The 17,550-nt window shown below is 39.7% G+C and overlaps 1 protein-coding gene across 6 annotated transcripts in view; it reads right to left on the bottom strand.

Annotated features, from left to right (window-relative positions):
* The window catches only part of LOC129702176 (ecto-NOX disulfide-thiol exchanger 2-like), a 157,729-nt gene that overhangs the window by 42,158 nt on the left and 98,021 nt on the right, over positions 1 to 17,550 (bottom strand). For 5 of the 6 annotated variants that reach the window (XM_055643794.1, XM_055643797.1, XM_055643795.1 and 2 more), the window contains 4 exons: positions 13,835 to 13,990; positions 8,798 to 9,004; positions 8,066 to 8,299; positions 6,965 to 7,177 (listed from right to left, as the gene is read on the bottom strand). In XM_055643794.1, coding sequence (XP_055499769.1) covers positions 6,965 to 7,177; positions 8,066 to 8,299; positions 8,798 to 9,004; positions 13,835 to 13,990 — 810 coding nt within the window. The remainder of the gene's footprint in view (positions 1 to 6,964; positions 7,178 to 8,065; positions 8,300 to 8,797; positions 9,005 to 13,834; positions 13,991 to 17,550) is intronic. The other variant, XM_055643798.1, reaches the window with a different exon arrangement.

Below are 17,550 nucleotides of genomic sequence, written 5' to 3'. Positions count from 1 at the left end.
GTTGCTGGAGAAACTCAGCAAGTGAGGCAGCATCTAGGGAGAGTAGGAATAGGCGACATTTCGGTTCGAGACCCATCTTCAGACTGAAGTGGGGGGGGGGGGGGGTTTGGGCAAGGCATTCATTGATGCTGGAATTCCACTGTGGAAATACACAGAGGAACATATACCAAGTGAGTCATCATTACAGAAAAATTATGTTGACAGCAACTTCAACATTGTTGTGCAGAAAATTTGAGATGAAGTTGCATGCGACAAAATATGGATCTCAATAGACGAGCCAACCGATGATGTGGGGAGATATGTTGCCAATATATGGTACTGGAGGTAGGTCAACCATCAAAGGAGTATTTGTTGACATCGGAAGTATTGGAGGACAAACAGCTCAACTATTGCTCAGTTGTTTACATCTTCACTTGCTGTAATGTATAAAACACGACAATGTTCTTCTGTTTGTGAGTTAAAGTTTTATTCCCCAAAATGTTGCATTTGACATGCTTAGCTCAAGGACTTAATGGAATTGCCAAGCACATACGTAGCTTGTTACCAAATGTCGATCACCTAGTTTCCAATGTCAAGAAAATCTTCCTCAAAGCACTGTCACGTGTGTAGTTGTTCAAGGAAATGGCACCCGAGATTCCGCTACCTCCTTAGCCTGTTTTGATTAGGTGGGGAACATGGCTCTCTGGTGTACTCTACAATGCTGCAAATTTTGAAAAGATAAATTATATCGTCAACTGTTTTGAAGAAGAAGAATCTGCTGCAGTCAGGATCGTCAGTGAAATAATGCATTAAAAGACCCTCCACCGCGATCTCGTGTTTATTGCTTCCAATTTTGCAAACTTCCCACAAGCTATCACTTCCCTTGAGAAACGTGGCGAACATTAGTGAATAACTTGCAGATTTTCTGCAAAGTAACTGACGATATTCGTAAAGCTCCTGGCAATGTAGGTAAAGACACAAGGAAAATGTGAGAGAGCGATTTTAGCTAACAAAGATCTTGAAGAAATACAAAACATAGCTAAAGTCCCAAAGGTAGTTGTAATGCACAAGATATTAACATGAATATAGAGTCTGTAGCTTGTTTTGGGTGTGCACCAGTGACCTCAGCTGAGGTAGAAAGATGTTTTTCACAACTGAAGCATATGCTGTCTGACAGACGGCATAGTTTAACACCAGATAATTTGAAAAAAAATGCTAGTAATTATGTGCAACCAGACAACTTTGGTCATTTAATGTAGTATACCTTTATATTATCATTTTAAACCATATTTTGGTGGTGGAAATAAATGCCCGTTTATGCCTTTCTTTGTCAATAAATACCTTTTTCGTGCCTTTTTTGTAATTTTTATGCCTTTTTGCCTGCCTATTTCAGCGTTTTCTGGTGCCTAAACATCCTGGCTCATTACCCTTCTTTCATTCTTTCTACCATCATGGGCAGAAAATGTAATCAGTATCATCTATAAGTTGTACTACAATAAAACACAGCAGTGACTGCTTTTATTGCCAAAATCTTGATCCTAAATCCTGCAAATTTAACAGATTACAAACATAACTGCAGTGCAGCTAAAAACAGCTTTGCACTACTTACGGAGAATAATTTTCATTTGCGTTGTAGGATGGATAGTAACCTACCCCCTGAAATTATTAAAAATTGCACGTACTGACAAATTTTATGTTAATTTTATGAGCAGAATTGCAACTGCAGGAATTTTGTCTTGATTATTGAACACTTCACCAAGGGACATAATTTACATTTTGTAAGCAGTACATTACAGATTTGCATTTTTAATAGCATAGTGGATATTATGATTGGTATTCTCCTCAATGTGCTTAACTGACCTTAAGACTAGTTAAGTGGGGAAGGTTGAAGTGGCGATGAATGAAATGCAGACTATAGAAAAGGGAGGAGATTCAAATATAACTGGTGAACTTCCCCAATAATTATAGAATTATGATTTAAGTATGTGCAATGGAATTTAAATCCTGAATTAAACTCATAGAAACATAGAAACATAGAAATTAGGTGCAGGAGTAGGCTATTCGGCCCTTCGAGCCTGCACCGCCATTCAATATGATCATGGCTGATCATCCAACTCAGTATCCTGTACCTGCCTTCTCTCCATACCCTTTGATCCCCTTAGCCACAAGGGCCACATCTAACTCCTTCTTAAATATAGCCAATGAACCGGCCTCGACTACCCTCTGCGGCAGAGAGTTCCAGAGATTCACCACTCTCTGTGTGAAAAAAGTTCCTCTCATCTCGGTTTTAAAGGATTTCCCCCCTTATCCTTAAGCTGTGACCCCCTTGTCCTGGACTTCCCCAACATCGGGAGCAATCTTCCTGCATCTAGCCTGTCCAACCCCTTAAGAATTTTGTAAGTTTCTATAAGATCCCTTCTCAATCTCCTAAATTCTAGAGACTATAAACCAAGTCTATCCAGTCTTTCTTCATAAGACAGTCCTGACATCCCAGGAATCAGTCTGGTGAACCTTCTCTGCACTCCCTCTATGGCAATAATGTCCTTCCTCAAATTTGGAGACCAAAACTGTACGCAATACTCCAGGTGTGGTCTCACCAAGACCCTGTACAACTGCAGTAGAACCTCCCTGCTCCTATACTCAAATCCTTTTGCTATGAAAGCTAACATACCATTCGCTTTCTTCACTGCCTGCTGCACCTGCATGCCTACTTTCAATGACTGGTGTACCATGACACCCAGGTCTCGCTGCATCTCCCCTTTTCCTAGTCGGCCACCATTTAGATAATAGTCTGCTTTCCTGTTTTTGCCACCAAAATGGATAACCTCACATTTATCCACATTATACTGCATCTGCCAAACATTTGCCCACTCACCCAGCCTATCCAAGTCACCTTGCAGTCTCCTAGCATCCTCCTCACAGCTAACACTGCCCCCCAGCTTAGTGTCATCCGCAAACTTGGAGATATTGCCTTCAATTCCCTCATCCAGATCATTAATATATATTGTAAATAGCTGGGGTCCCAGCACTGAGCCTTGCGGTACCCCACTAGTCACTGCCTGCCATTGTGAAAAGGACCCGTTTACTCCTACTCTTTGCCAGCCAGTTCTCTATCCACATCAATACTGAACCCCCAATGCCGTGTACTTTAAGTTTGTATACTAATCTCTTATGTGGGACCTTGTCGAAAGCCTTCTGGAAGTCCAGATACACCACATCCACTGGTTCTCCCCTATCCACGCTACTAGTTACATCCTCGAAAAATTCTATAAGATTCGTCAGACATGATTTACCTTTCGTAAATCCATGCTGACTTTGTCCAATGATTTCACCACTTTCCAAATGTGCTGCTATCCCATCTTTAATAACTGACTCTAGCAGTTTCCCCACTACCGATGTTAGACTAACTGGTCTGTAATTCCCCTTTTTCTCTCTCCCTCCCTTCTTAAAAAGTGGGGTTACGTTTGCTACCTGCCAATCCTCAGGAACTACTCCAGAATCTAAAGAGTTTTGAAAGATTATTACTAATGCATCCACTATTTCTGGAGCTACTTCCTTAAGTACTCTGGGATGCAGCCTATCTGGCCCTGGGGATTTATTGGCCTTTAATCCATTCAATTTACCCAACACCACTTCCCGGCTAACCTGGATTTCACTCAATTCCTCCAACTCCTTTGACCCGCGGTCCCCTGCTATTTCCGGCAAATTATTTATGTCTTCCTTAGTGAAGACGGAACCAAAATAGTTATTCAATTGGTCCGCCATATCCTTGTTCCCCATGATCAACTCACCCGTTTCTGACTGCAAGGGACCTACATTTGTTTTAACTAATCTCTTTCTTTTCACATATCTATAAAAACTTTTGCAGTCAGTTTTTATGTTCCCTGCCAGTTTTCTTTCATAATCTATTTTTCCTTTCCTAATTAAGCCCTTTGTCCTCCTGTGCTGGACTCTGAATTTCTCCCAGTCCTCCGGTATGCTGCTTTTTCCGGCTAATTTGTACGCATCATCCTTCGCTTTGATACTATCCCTGATTTCCCTTGTTATCCACGGATGTACTACCTTCCCTGATTTATTCTTTTGCCAAACTGGGATGAACAATTTTTGTAGTTCATCCATGCAGTCTTTAAATGTCTTCCATTGCATATCCACCGTCAACCCTTTTAGAATTAATTGCCAGTCAATCTTGGCCAATTCACGTCTCATACCCTCAAAGTTACCTTTCTTTAAGTTCAGAACCATTGTTTCTGAATTAACAATGTCACTCTCCATCCTAATGAAGAACTCAACCATATTATGGTCACTCTTGCCCAAGGGGGCACGTACAACAAGTTTGCTAACTAACCCTTCCTCATTACTCAATACCCAGTCTAAAATAGCCTGCTCTCTCGTTGGTTCCTGTACATGTTGATTTAGATAACTATCCCACATACATTCCAAGAAATCCTCTTCCTCAGCACCCCTGCCAATTTGATTCACCCAATCTATATGTAGATTGAAGTCACCCATTATAACTGTTTTGCCTTTGTCGCACGCATTTCTAATTTCCTGTTTGATACCATCTCCAACTCATCATCTCCCATTAAAATCAAGTGGAACAGTAGAAACTGAATAAAACACATGGGAAACTATTTACAATCATTTTGAGAGCATTATTTATAACATTCAATATTCCTAGTCATTTAAATCACTATTTATAGAATATTATTTGAAACTATTATTACCCATAATTCCAGAGATTCACCATTCTCTGTGTGAAAGATGAGAAAAACATTTTTCACACAGAGAGTGGTGAATCTCTGGAATTCTCTGCCACAGAAGGTAGTTGAGGCCAGTTCATTGGCTATATTTAAGAGGGAGTTGGATGTGGCCCTTGTGGCTAATGGGATCAGCGGGAATGGAGAAGGCAGGTACAGGATACTGAGTTGGATGATCAGCCATGATCATATAGAATGGCGGTGCACGCTCGCAGGGCCGAATGGCCTGCTCCTGCACCTAATTTCTATGTTTCTATAAAATAAGTGTTATCTTTACTGTTTAAAGCTCAGTGGCATATTATAAATACCACAGTATTCATCTGTACTGTACAATCTATCTAAAACATTGGATGATATGGAGATGCACTTTTGTAGAACGATTTAATCATATTTGTAAAGAGTCATTCTGTAGTAATATCATTTTACTCTAGCATTGATGTAATATTTGTGATTTTTTTTTTTAAGCTTTGAAAACATGACGAGCAGGAGCCCAGAATTACCTGGCAGATTTAGAATAGCAGTTTATCCTGCTGCTGGACTCAAAACACAATCTTGCTGAGCATTTCCAAGAGAAATCAACCTCAGATCCTGTCCACTGTTAGACCAGGCAAAGGTCTGAGGTCACAGGGAGAGCATGCTAATTCAAAACTGATAGCAACTGATAGGATTGAATCAGGGTTACTTGAACAAGCAGCACCACCACTGCGTCATTGGGGCACATTGGAGTACCAAAGAATTAACGCGTGGCTTCATGAAACAAAGTTAATAGTAAGGTACAACAAGCACTTAAGGCGACAAGCCATATATTGGCCTTTTTTTGCATGGGAATTGGAGTAAAACTCATGTAAGGGACAGAGATGAAACCACACAATGAACACCATCAGCATCTTTGGTCCCCATGCCCCAAGTCATTTGCTTTACGTGTGTAAGTGCAATGTAGATTCACAAAACCGATTCCCGGTGCGAAACAGGATATATTAGCCTCTGTTCCGGAGAGTTCAGAACAATGAGAGACGATCTCATTGCAAAATTCAAAGATTGACAAATTGTTTCCTTTGGCTGCAACATCTCAAATTATTCTGTGATCTTATGGTAAGAAGTCAGTCAATTTGGACAAAAGTGACGAACAATTTCATCACTCTTTGGGCTCCTCCAACTCAGAGGCTTCTTTAGTGCTCAGGCTGACGAATGCAAACATTCGAGATTGACAGGGCAATATTAAATGGCCATGTCACCTACTGTTACTTCCATTTCTAATTATTTTAGTTTATAATCTACTCTGTACAAGATGAATTTGATAGGTTGAGATATGGTAATATGGTGCCCAGAACTGTACAGCTGTTGTATCTTAAATATATCTAACATTACTTCTTTGCTCTTAGATTCTATGCCTCTAGCAATAAAGAAGAGCATTTAATGCTTTCTTAATCCAATTAACTACCTGTTTCTGATAACTTCAGGTATATGTAAAGATACACACTATAGATGTAAAGAGTGCAAAACAAGCTGCAAGAAATAAAATTTAGACAAAATGACCATGCTTTCTATGAAACAAGTGTGAAACTGGGTGTGTGTGGAAAAAAAGGTATGTGTCCAGAACTAATTTTAGGAATAATGAATTTGCAGGAGACTGTTGATTAATATATTTTTTTAAATCATATACAAGTCTAATGCATAGGGTTAACTTTCTGATTAACCAAATCCCTGGTGTATTTTGAAATGATATGAGAGGAGCAGAATGGAGTTGTGTGTGCCATGAACGTGAACAGATTGCAAGTGACACATTTTAGACACTTTCTACTTATCAACTCTGGAACTTTTGATATTTACAGAATGATGTTCAAGTGACATAATGCCTCACTAAACAGTAGGGGAATTACTTCCTTGCTTCATATTTCTAAATTATTCTCGGGTCTATTTGAAAGTGGAACCAAGTGGTATGTCTGGAGTCAGCAGGATAGTAGCTCAATTAAAGGATCTAAAGAATGGCTGCAGACAGCAACAGTTAGACGAGGTACCCAATTTCCTACGCCACTGAGCACGCCAATGTATTGTTAGTAATGATTTATACCATTTTTGCCATGTTTGGGTTACATTTGCATTGTTTTTAGAAATACTAGTGAGTATTTAATATAAAATGGAGTGGAACAAAAATACTTAAGTGGTAAAAGATAGGAAATATTCATGGTGATAATGAAGGTAATTTCAATTATAGAAGAATAACTCACGTTGAATTAGAATCCCTGCGACAGCATTCTTAAATTTATCTTTGGATTCCTCCATTTCTTTTTCATGTTGGATTTTTTCACCCATCAGCCTTCGAATATGGCTGTTACTTGATTGGATCATGGAATAAAAAACATTTGCTGATCGACGGTTTACTTCGCCTCGTTCCAACCAGGTATAAAGTGTCTGAACAGCTTCAGAGAATTTTGAATCATCTGCAAGAAAGGTATTGATATATTCAAATGTGCCAGAAAGATCAAGGAAACCAGATTTAATTGTTGAAAAGCAGTTTTAACAGATTCTTTGCCTTTTGCTTGAAGCATCTGACAGGATGTATGATTATTTAATTTAAAAATAAATATTTAGACTATTTCACTATATATTCTAAGGGTGTGGAAAACTTTGGCAAGAAATTGTTCTAAAAAAGTGTCAAGACTGCCTTTTATTTTGCTGTAATCTCATTGTAAGCGGAAAAATAGGTATGCCCATCAATTACAATGTATGAAATTGGAGTCGCGTGCATGCCAGAATGAAAAGGACTGACAGATACCCAATCCCTGAAATTTATTAGTGAACTAGCTAGAATTATAAACAATCTGCTTCACAAAGGAATTTTGTTTGGGTGTCTTGTCAACAAGATTTAGAGTCATTGTTACAATTTGTTACGGTCTTCTTTGGGGCTTTGCCTTTGACTCGTTTTCCGTTTTGACTAATTTTCCAATGTGAAAAGTAACCATACAGTATCCTTACAAGAACTGTCTGTGACCATCCTAAGAGTTTAAAGGGCCTGTCCCACTTAAGCGATTTTTTCGGTGACTTGCCGGCACCTGTCATAGTCGCAGCAGGTCGCCGAAAATTTTAAAAAGTTGAAAATACAGCGGCAAGCAGAAAAAGGTAGGACTCTTTGGGCGACTACTCACGATAAAACAGACGTCCCCCCCGCAAAACAAAATTACATAAGTAGGACAGGCCCTTAAGGAAGGTCAGCATGAATCCAGTGATGCTTATTAACTTCTACAGATGCAATGTAGATAGCATTCTGATGGGATGCATTGGCAGCTTGATTTGCAAGAGTTTTGACCATAAATGCAAACATACATTACCTCTCAATTTTTCTGATAGTGTAATACTTTCATGTTCTGAATAATGCACTATGGGTGGAGGTGAAGGAAGTCGAAACCTTTCTTCCTCTACTCTTCGTCGATGGCGTTCGTTTCTTGCCATCATACGCTGTTTACACTCCCATTCATATAGGTCGTCCCTAGCTTGAGCATAGTCAACATGAAGATGTCCTGTGTCCTTCTTATCAGTGCTGGAACCTATTCTTATTCCGTAACCTATCAAGATCCAGGAGTGGAGAAAATATTCACACAAATGACATAATTTGTACAAAGGAACAGCTAAATTAAACAGTTGATCAAATGACACAGAAAATACAATGAAAAATCTTATCAACTTAATTTCTGTCATGGTATTTTATTTTGCTCTGTATGATTCCATCCTTCTGTAATATTTTCCTTTGAATGAATATCGGAAATACTGGAAATATTACTGGAAGAATCGATAATACCAAAGCATTAGACAACTGCAACTGATGGGGTTTAGTCTAATCACATGTTCAAATCACAGGATCAAAAGAATTGCTTCTGACAAAATCACTGAAAAATTAAGCATTGGTAAGTTTAGTTAATCATGATATTTTTTGTAATTGCAATTTTATGAACTAGATTCCTCCTTTAAACTCCTGAAAAAAATGTTCATGATCTTGAGAAACCATGGAAATGTTCAGGTTAAAAAAAGCCTTAAAAAAAAGTGATGAAATAAATAAAAGTTACCTGACAAGAAAAGAGCTTTGTCTACCATACTTTCATGTGAAAACCGAATATGGCAAAAGTTCTTTTTGCTTTTACGAATGGCTATTATTTCACCACACTCTGCAAAAACTTCAGTGATCATATCTTCTGAAGCGTTTTCCGGTAAACCACCAACAAAGACAGTTTTGCATCCTGGAGGCCTTTCACGCACAGCCGGAAGAGGAAGATCTAAATTTATGTTAAAAAAAGCTTCAGAACTTTAAACTGTAGGAGATTCAGACATACAAAACTTGTAGAAAAAAAAATCAAAAATCTACCTGAAAATTATGAAGCAAAAAAGTAAATTATCTGGCAACTTTGAATTTGATTCATGTGAGGTCCAACATACCGTTAATTTGATATTTGTTTTGTTGATCTCATAGTATTTGTTAGCATTACACTATCAATTACTACAGTTGCAAAATTAAAGATGAATCAAATACCACTTTGGTGGTACAGCTAATGGTTTATCATGCAATCTAGGCAATTACACTAAATAAAGCCATTGAAACTCCAGACTGCATACTAGCATGATCTTAAACCACAATAGTTTCACTGCAAAGAAAGTTTTCAATATGTTATGCACCATCTTTTTTTGCACAGATATATTTATGAAAGGATGGAAATAAATAGGCCCAAATTTATTGGGAAGAAGAACTGTGTACTCTACTGGATAGGCTTGATGAGACGGAGTATGAGGATATAGTGTCTAAGTGGGTTCCTCTCGCATGGTCTTGAGGGGCACCAAGAAGCCCATGTCAGTAATTTCAAACAATCTAACAGGGAAGCAGTACAACTGCCTGAGCAGGATAGGTGTGATAAGCCTTTAATCGGATATTTTTCAGAACTGATAATTCAGTTTTAGGATATAAAAGAATAATCAGATTATTTCAGCTGGAGATGAACTTGTTTTCTCAGAATACTACTCAAAGGCAATTTAAAGACATGGTGTAGGAAGGAACTGCAGATGCTGGTTTAAACCGAAGACTTAAAGGCTTATGGTGTCTGTTGCTGGAGATAAATCACATTATTCAAAGTCAATTGCTACTGTATTCCAGGCAGCATCTCTAGACTCCTATGGATTACTACACACTTTACACCAATTCATTTAACCTTTTTTTCTGGGCTCCACTTGTCCCCATATCCTCAATACCCTGATAATTAATGCAACCAAAGGGTTGATGCAAGTTGTTTAAAATTGGTGTTTTTTTTAAACTTTTATATACTTATTCTTTCAATGTTGTCAACATTGAAATAATGAACTGCAATGATGTTGCTCTATTTTTAAATGCCTGACATTACCTTCAAATTGAATACAAACATATAGTCTTTAAGTTACAGCTGTCTTCCTTGTTGTACCTCTAACATCGTGCCCAACAGTTCGTGCACGGAATGTGGAATGGGTGCAGGACTTGCCTCTTGTGTATGCCTTTTTTTTTTTGGAAGACTTCAATTTTCCGTTATTATCTCTTGAAGAAAGTTCACTGCACCTTTAATCCAATTTCCTTTTGCTGATGTTTTATGTTGTTCAAAATTGTTCCAGCAGTTGGGGAGAGATCAGATTGCTAATATCAAAATGCCCAAGTCACTAAGGGAAACCGCTGACACCAAATTGTACCAAAGCCATTACTTATTGGCTCATACAGCGCACATGTTTCAGGACGAGCATGTGGCTGGAGCAATGGGCAACAAGAAAGATTTTAACCACCTACTCTTACTGTTCAATGGAAAAGCAGCATGGCTGATTGGCATCTCATCCACTTTCAATATTCATTTATTCCACTACCAGCTCATCTTGGCTACAGTTTGTACTATCAACAAAAATGACTTATTAAAGGTACTCACTACCATCTCACACCCTGAATGCATAACCTCTAACAGCAAAGAGGACAAGGATGACAGGCACATGTGAATACCACCAACTACAGGTTCCTTCCAAATCTCTCACCACCCTGACTTGGAAATATACCATTGTCTCTTCATTACTAATGGTATCAAATCATGGTACTCCCTGAGAAAACAAGCCAAGGAGTACATTCAGGACGGTGACAAAAAGTTTTTAAACACTATGTGTATCTGACGATATGAGAATTGGCCATCCAAGTGGACGAGAAACAGATCATTTGCAGGTTTATTGAATGGGAAGCAGATCATCAGGCATAATTGTCTACTGTTTTTTTTCTATTTTCAATACTTTTATTTCATAAAGTGCAAATGATAAAGTAGTGCAGTTGTATTCAAAGTGATTTTGATTACACATCTAGTAAACTCATTGAGCACGAGGAAAGATTGCAGTGAAATAAGATGAGTTAAGTGGTTTGTGAGGCTAGTAACTTAAAACACATCACAGGGATAAATAATTAAAAATGAAACAATTTCTTTTGAAACAGACATATTTTGTACACTTCTAAATTTTACTATCAAAATTCCGGTAAAACATAAGGACTGAATGGACAAAAATGGCATCTATATGCAACAGAAAGGTCAACAGTATCAACAAAACTGTAAGGAGGACTTTCTTAATTCAATAGACAGGTTTGTTTCATTTTATCTGTACCTTTTTCCACTTTAAATGTTTTGCAAAAATTGGATCACAATCAATTTACATTTGTAAATCTGAGATTGTGCAATAGATTAAAGGGCTATTTCAGCATACTTTCAATTATTTATAAAGATACCAACAGCCAATGTTATAATATCATACGGTTTCTCAACTTTTATCAAATAAAACAATGAATTTTCAACAATTGAATACAAGCAAAATAGGAACTAGGATATGTCACTAATGTAAAAAAATGCACACTCTACAACAGAGGGATATTACCAAAATACCCCAACATCAACTTACATGAAATAATGATGTAGAAAACATATTTTGTATACATTGTGTAGGTATGTTGCAAAGCCTACCTGAAGGTCGCTGAAAATCTGTCCCAGCCCGTGTGTGCGATTTTGGCGCCGTTTAGAGAGGGGGCGGGTTTAAAACGTGATTTTCCCTAGGCTGTTCAAATCAAAGTTTTTCAGCCTAGTTAATTATTAACGAAAAATCGCTGGAAGATTCCCTCGCTTGAGCTATTATTAGTTTTAAGGGCTTTATTTAATTGTTATAGTAGGTTAAAAATTAACCTCTAAACCCGCAACCGCTGACAACGGGCCAGATCTCATACAGGGGAAAACGGACGGTAGGCTGTTTATTTTTACGTTAAAAAGGGCTTCTTAAGATCCCTTTATACAAAATTTAATGTTGCGAGTAGCTAATTTTGGGCCCATTATACCCCGCAGTATTTTTCTGGGCATTTGAGGTACAAATCTACCGCAATGTGAACGTTCTAAACCAGCGCGTTCACAGGATCCCACTGGAAAGCTGATGGACATTAATTTACAGCAATTGAACACTAAATTCCTTCCATTTGGCCTATAAATTAATGTAAATGAGATTTTAAAATCATGTTTTATTGTGAATTATTTGTGAATATTATTTGGACACTTAGGCTATTTAAAAATGTTAATCATTTATTAAGAAATGGATATATGTTTAGATCTAGTAATTGAAGTTTGGAATTAGCTACAATTGGGTAACTAACTAATTATATGCTTTAATTTCGGGTCATCCAAGTAAGATTATTTTATATTTGTTTCAGAATGCTTCAATCTATGATAACTGAAAATTTCATTCAGTTCTCTTAATTTTTAAGAAAGTTATGGGCTTTTGACTGTCCACGATCACAGCTTTTTTGTTATGTCCAAAGAAAATCAATAGGGAACAAGATGCTAATTTCCGAGTATGAAAATGGCCAGAACCTTTTAAATACTTGAGATATGAAAGTGAATTAGGTGTCAAATTAAACTTCTTTTTATGCTTTATCTGATGGGATAAATTGCAGACTTGATTTTTTAAATCTCAAAATTTTGTAACATTGCTACATTGTGTCACGCTAGAATTTAGAAGATTGAGGGGGGATCTTATAGAAACGTACAAAATTCTTAAGGGGTTGGACAGGCTAGATGCAGGAAGATTGTTCCCGATGTTGGGGAAGTCCAGAACAAGGGGTCACAGTTTAAGGATAAGGGGGAAATCTTTTAGGACCGAGATGCGAAAAGCATTTTTAACACAGAGAATGGTGAATCTCTAGAATTCTCTGCCACAGAAGGTAGTTGAGGCCAGTTCATTGTCTATATTTAAGAGGGAGTTAGATGTGGCCCTTGTGGCTAAAGGGATCAGGGGGTATGGAGATACAGGTACAGGATACCGAGTTGGATGATCAGCCATGATGATATTGAATAGCGGTGCAGGATCGAAGGGCCGAATGGCCTACTCCTGCACCTAATTTCTATGTTTCTATACCAAAAAAAAATATGATTGAATGTTTTTGACAAATATGCTGATAAAAAGTGTGCATCTTTGGCTAAGCACACTGTCTATTTCAGTACTATCTGATCAAAATATTCAGTGAAACTGATAGGGCAGATAGTGAGAAACTGTTTCTGCTGGTTGTGGACCAGTGATATGGCATGAACTAAGTAGTGTTTATTCAGGAAAGAAGTTTGTAAATAGCTAATCGTAAAGAGACTGATACAACTTTTGAACTTTATTCCACAAACAGGAATTGGTGTTAATTGTTAACTTCGTTGATAGATTTTTATATCAATGGGGTAATACAAATATGGAGAAAAGCAGGTATGGGTAAGGTCACAGATCAGCTCACGATTTTACTGAATGGCAATGTGTGCTGGAGATGCTGTATGTTCTATTGCTATTTTTCCTAAGCATTTCAATAGCATGTTGGACTTCCATGTCGCTGCGCTGAAATAAGACATGTTACCCAAATACAGTTCTTGTGTTTTGAATTGGTCTACTGAATTTAAGAGTGACATTTTGAGTTTGTGGACCTAGTTGCAGTGAATGATTGGGTACTCATTTGTCAAGTGTAATTAATCTGAGATGCTACCATGGTAAATGAAGTCAGCAATAGAACTGTAAATTGCTATTTATGATCAAGCTGTTTCTCAGAGACTTACTTGGATTTGGAGGAAAAAGCGTACAGTTTTTACAATGGATGATCTCCTTCACAAGAAACATGTCTTGATGAATTGGAGGAGGGACAATGCCCAATCCAGGCATCATTGGGTTCATGGGTGGAATGCCAGTCATCATGCATGGACCTCGGTCAAACTCTGGAAAAAGGGAAACAGATTGTGATAATTTTCTCATTATTTTGATAAACCAAAAGCATAATTTAAAATCCTAGTTCAAAATCCTTGTCCTCATCTGCAAACCAATTCATGGTCTCTGACATTCCTACTGTCGTAGTTTCATTTCCGGGTGTTAGAAGATAATCTGCTGGATCTATTCTACATCTTTTCTTCTTCCTATTACCTCCAATCTCAAACTTAAACTCTGGGAAGCACATCCCACCATTGTTCATCAAAATCCTCCCCCTATCATTGACCTCAAGAAGCACTACACTGAAAGTCCGTATACAGAAAATCCTCATATTAAGAGGATCAGTTTAGTTTAGTGTCACGTGTATTGAGGTACAGTGAAAAGCTTTAGTTGCATGCTATTCAGTCAGCAGAAAGACAATGTGAGGTGGGGGTGAAAATGGTGTACATTATTTCCAATTGTTCGCTATAACCATGTAAGACATCATCATTGTATGTAATTGAAACAAAGAACTGCAGATGATGATTAATACAGAAAAGGACACAAAGTGCTGGTATAACTCAACACGTCAGGCAGCATCTTTGGAGAACATGGATAGGTGACAATAGACAATAGGTGTAGAGGTAGGCCATTCGGCCCTTCGAGCCAGCACTGCCATTCACTGTGATCATGGCTGATCATCCACAATCAGTACCCCGTTCCTGCCTTCTCCCCATATCCCCCGACTCCACTATCTTTAAGAGATCTATCTAACGCTCTCTTGAAAGCATCCAGAGAATTGGCCGCCACTGCCTTCCAGAGAATTCCACAGATTCACAACCCTCTGTGTGAAAAAGTTTTGCTTCATCTCCGTTCTAAATGGCTTACCACTTATTCTTAAACTGTGGCCACTAGTTCTGGACTCCCCCAACATTGGGAACATGTTTCCTGCCTCTAGCGTGTCCAAACACTTAATAATCTTATATGTTTCAATAAGATCCCTTCTCATTCTTCTAAATTCCAGAGTATACATGCCCAGCCACTCCATTCTATCAACATATGGCAGTCCCTCCATCCCAGGAATTAACCTTGTGAACCTACGCTGCACTCCCTCAATAGCAAGAAAGTCTTTCCTCAAATTTGGAGACCAAAACTGAACACAATACTCCAGGTGTGATCTCACTAGGGCCCTGTACAACTGCAGAAGGACCTCTTTGCTCCTATACTCAACTCCTCTTGTTATGAAGGCCAACATGCCATTCGCTTTCTTCACTGCCTGCTGTACGTGCATGCTTACTTTGAGTGACTGATGAACAAGGATCCCCAGATCTTGTTGTACTTCCCCTTTTCCCAACTTGACACCATTCAGATAATGATCTGCCTTCCTGTTTTTGCCACCAAAGTGGATAACCTCGCATTTATCCACATTAAACTACAAATGCCCACTCACCCAACCTGTCCAAGTCATCCTGCATCCTCATAGCATCATCCTCACAGTTCACACTGCCACCCAGCTTTGTATCATCTGCAAATTTACTAATGTTACTTTTTATCCATTCATCTAAATCGTTAATGTATATTGTCAATAGCTGCGATCCCAGCACCGAGCCTTGCGGTACCCCACTGGCCTGCCATTCTGAAAGGAACCCGTTAATCCCTACTCTTTGTTTCCTGTCTGCCAACCAATTTTCTATCCTTGTCAATACCCTATCCCCAATACCATGTGCTCTAATTTTGCCCACTACGTGGGACCTTATCAAATGCTTTCTGAAAGTCCAGATACACCACATCCACTGACTCTCCCTTATCCATTTTCCTAGTTATATCCTCAAAAAATTCCAGAAGATTAGTCAAACATTGTTTCCCCTTCGAAATCCATTCTTTACCGCTATCCAAATGTGCCGCTATTTCATCTTTTATAATTGACTCCAGCATCTTCCACTCCACCGATGTCAGGCTAACATCAGGACCCTTCTTCAGACTGATTCACTCTGCTGAGTTCCTCCAGCACTTTGCGTCGCTTCACGTTCCAACTAGGTACTGAAGCTGCTGGTCTGCGCCATCGACCCCTTCTTCACCGTTGGTGCAGCTGTTGTTGCGGCTCAAGTTGTAGCCTCCAACAGGACAGGCTTTCTTCAGGCCTCCATTCCCGACTGGATGCGCTCAAGTCACCGTAGAGGTCCCTCGCCTCTTATCCATCACTTTATCCACTTCCTGCTCCACCACCACCTCCTCTTTCTCCTCCGCAGGCGCCGACATACTCAATCTTGGAAGATGTCAGCGACTGAGAGGTAAAGGAGGAGGCGGCATCGGTGGAGGGGGGGTGGGGGTGGGGAGAGGCCAAATGCTCAGAGCAATGAGAGGAGAGGAGGAGGCAGTGGAAGGGGGAAGAGAAAAATAGGCCAAATGGACAAAGCGGTGGCCATTAGAAAGAAGCAGCAGTAGGTGGGAGGGGAGGAAGAGCCACGGTAATGAGGCACGTCCTATCAGAGGCAGTGACCTGAAGAAAACACCGTGAGCTACAACGTGAGCCACAACAACACCTGCATCAATCGGACCGTGTGGTGGTGAAGAAGGGCTTGCTCATGAAAGCTGGGGTTGGTATCAGAAGCCGGAGCTGGCGTGTCAGTGCGAACTGGGGTGGCGGCAGCATGTCTATCTGCTATACCAAAATCCGTTATAAAGGGGTCAATTAAAACAAGGGTTTACTGTATTAATGCAAGTTTTGGTATTACATTATTTAAAAAGAAGATCCCAAAATCCATACTGTAAGTTGCTCTCATTTTAATTATTACTAGACCAAGGGGGACCCGTTGGGTCCCGTCCCCTCAACGCACAGTGGTGGTGGGTGGGGGGGGGGGCGGCTTGCAGCGTCAAGCACACACTAATCACCCCCCACACTCACTAACCACCCGTCACACACACTAACCACCCCCTTTGATATTATATTAATATTATTCATTCGCAATGAATATTATTACCAATAATATCCCCCTACCAAGGGGTAGGGGGAGAGGGGGAAAAGTGGGGAGGGAGGAGGAGAGGGGGAGGGAGAGGGGTTGGTGTGTGGACATTTAAAGCCGCTAAGGCAAGACGCGTTCGCCCAGGAGCGAGCGTTGACAGCAAAGAAGCACCGGCTTCTAACTCTCTGGAAACCCACAGCTGGAATGAGCGCGCAGGGGATGAGAGGGGTGCAGCGCAGGTGGGCGGGGCTTCGCGAGCTGCGCCGGCTGTGAGGAAAAAGTTCAATAGCGGAACGGAGCTACAGAACTTATGAGGAAAAGTTCAGTGCGTGAGCAGTCACTGCCCCGAGATCTGTAGAACAAAGAAGCTATAGCGGAACGGAGCTGTAGAATCTTTGTATCTTTGCTTTGTTCTGCAGAACTTTCTCGATCTTTCTGCGCCTTTAATCCACAGCGGCAGGGGGGGCGGGGCCAGGACACAGGTGGGCCTGGATTGGTGGGCATGTGGGCATTGTGACGTCAGAAGCTGGGGGGGGGGGGGGGGGGGGGGGGGCGTTTATATTTTAAAAATTGTGTTTTGTGAACAATTTTATTCAAAATCTGGGGAAATAATTGACCAAGGAGTGGAT

Source organism: Leucoraja erinacea, chromosome 12 (genome assembly GCF_028641065.1).
Source record: "Leucoraja erinacea ecotype New England chromosome 12, Leri_hhj_1, whole genome shotgun sequence".
Taxonomy (NCBI): Eukaryota; Metazoa; Chordata; class Chondrichthyes; order Rajiformes; family Rajidae; genus Leucoraja; species Leucoraja erinaceus.
This window is presented reverse-complemented; position numbering and strand designations above follow the sequence as displayed.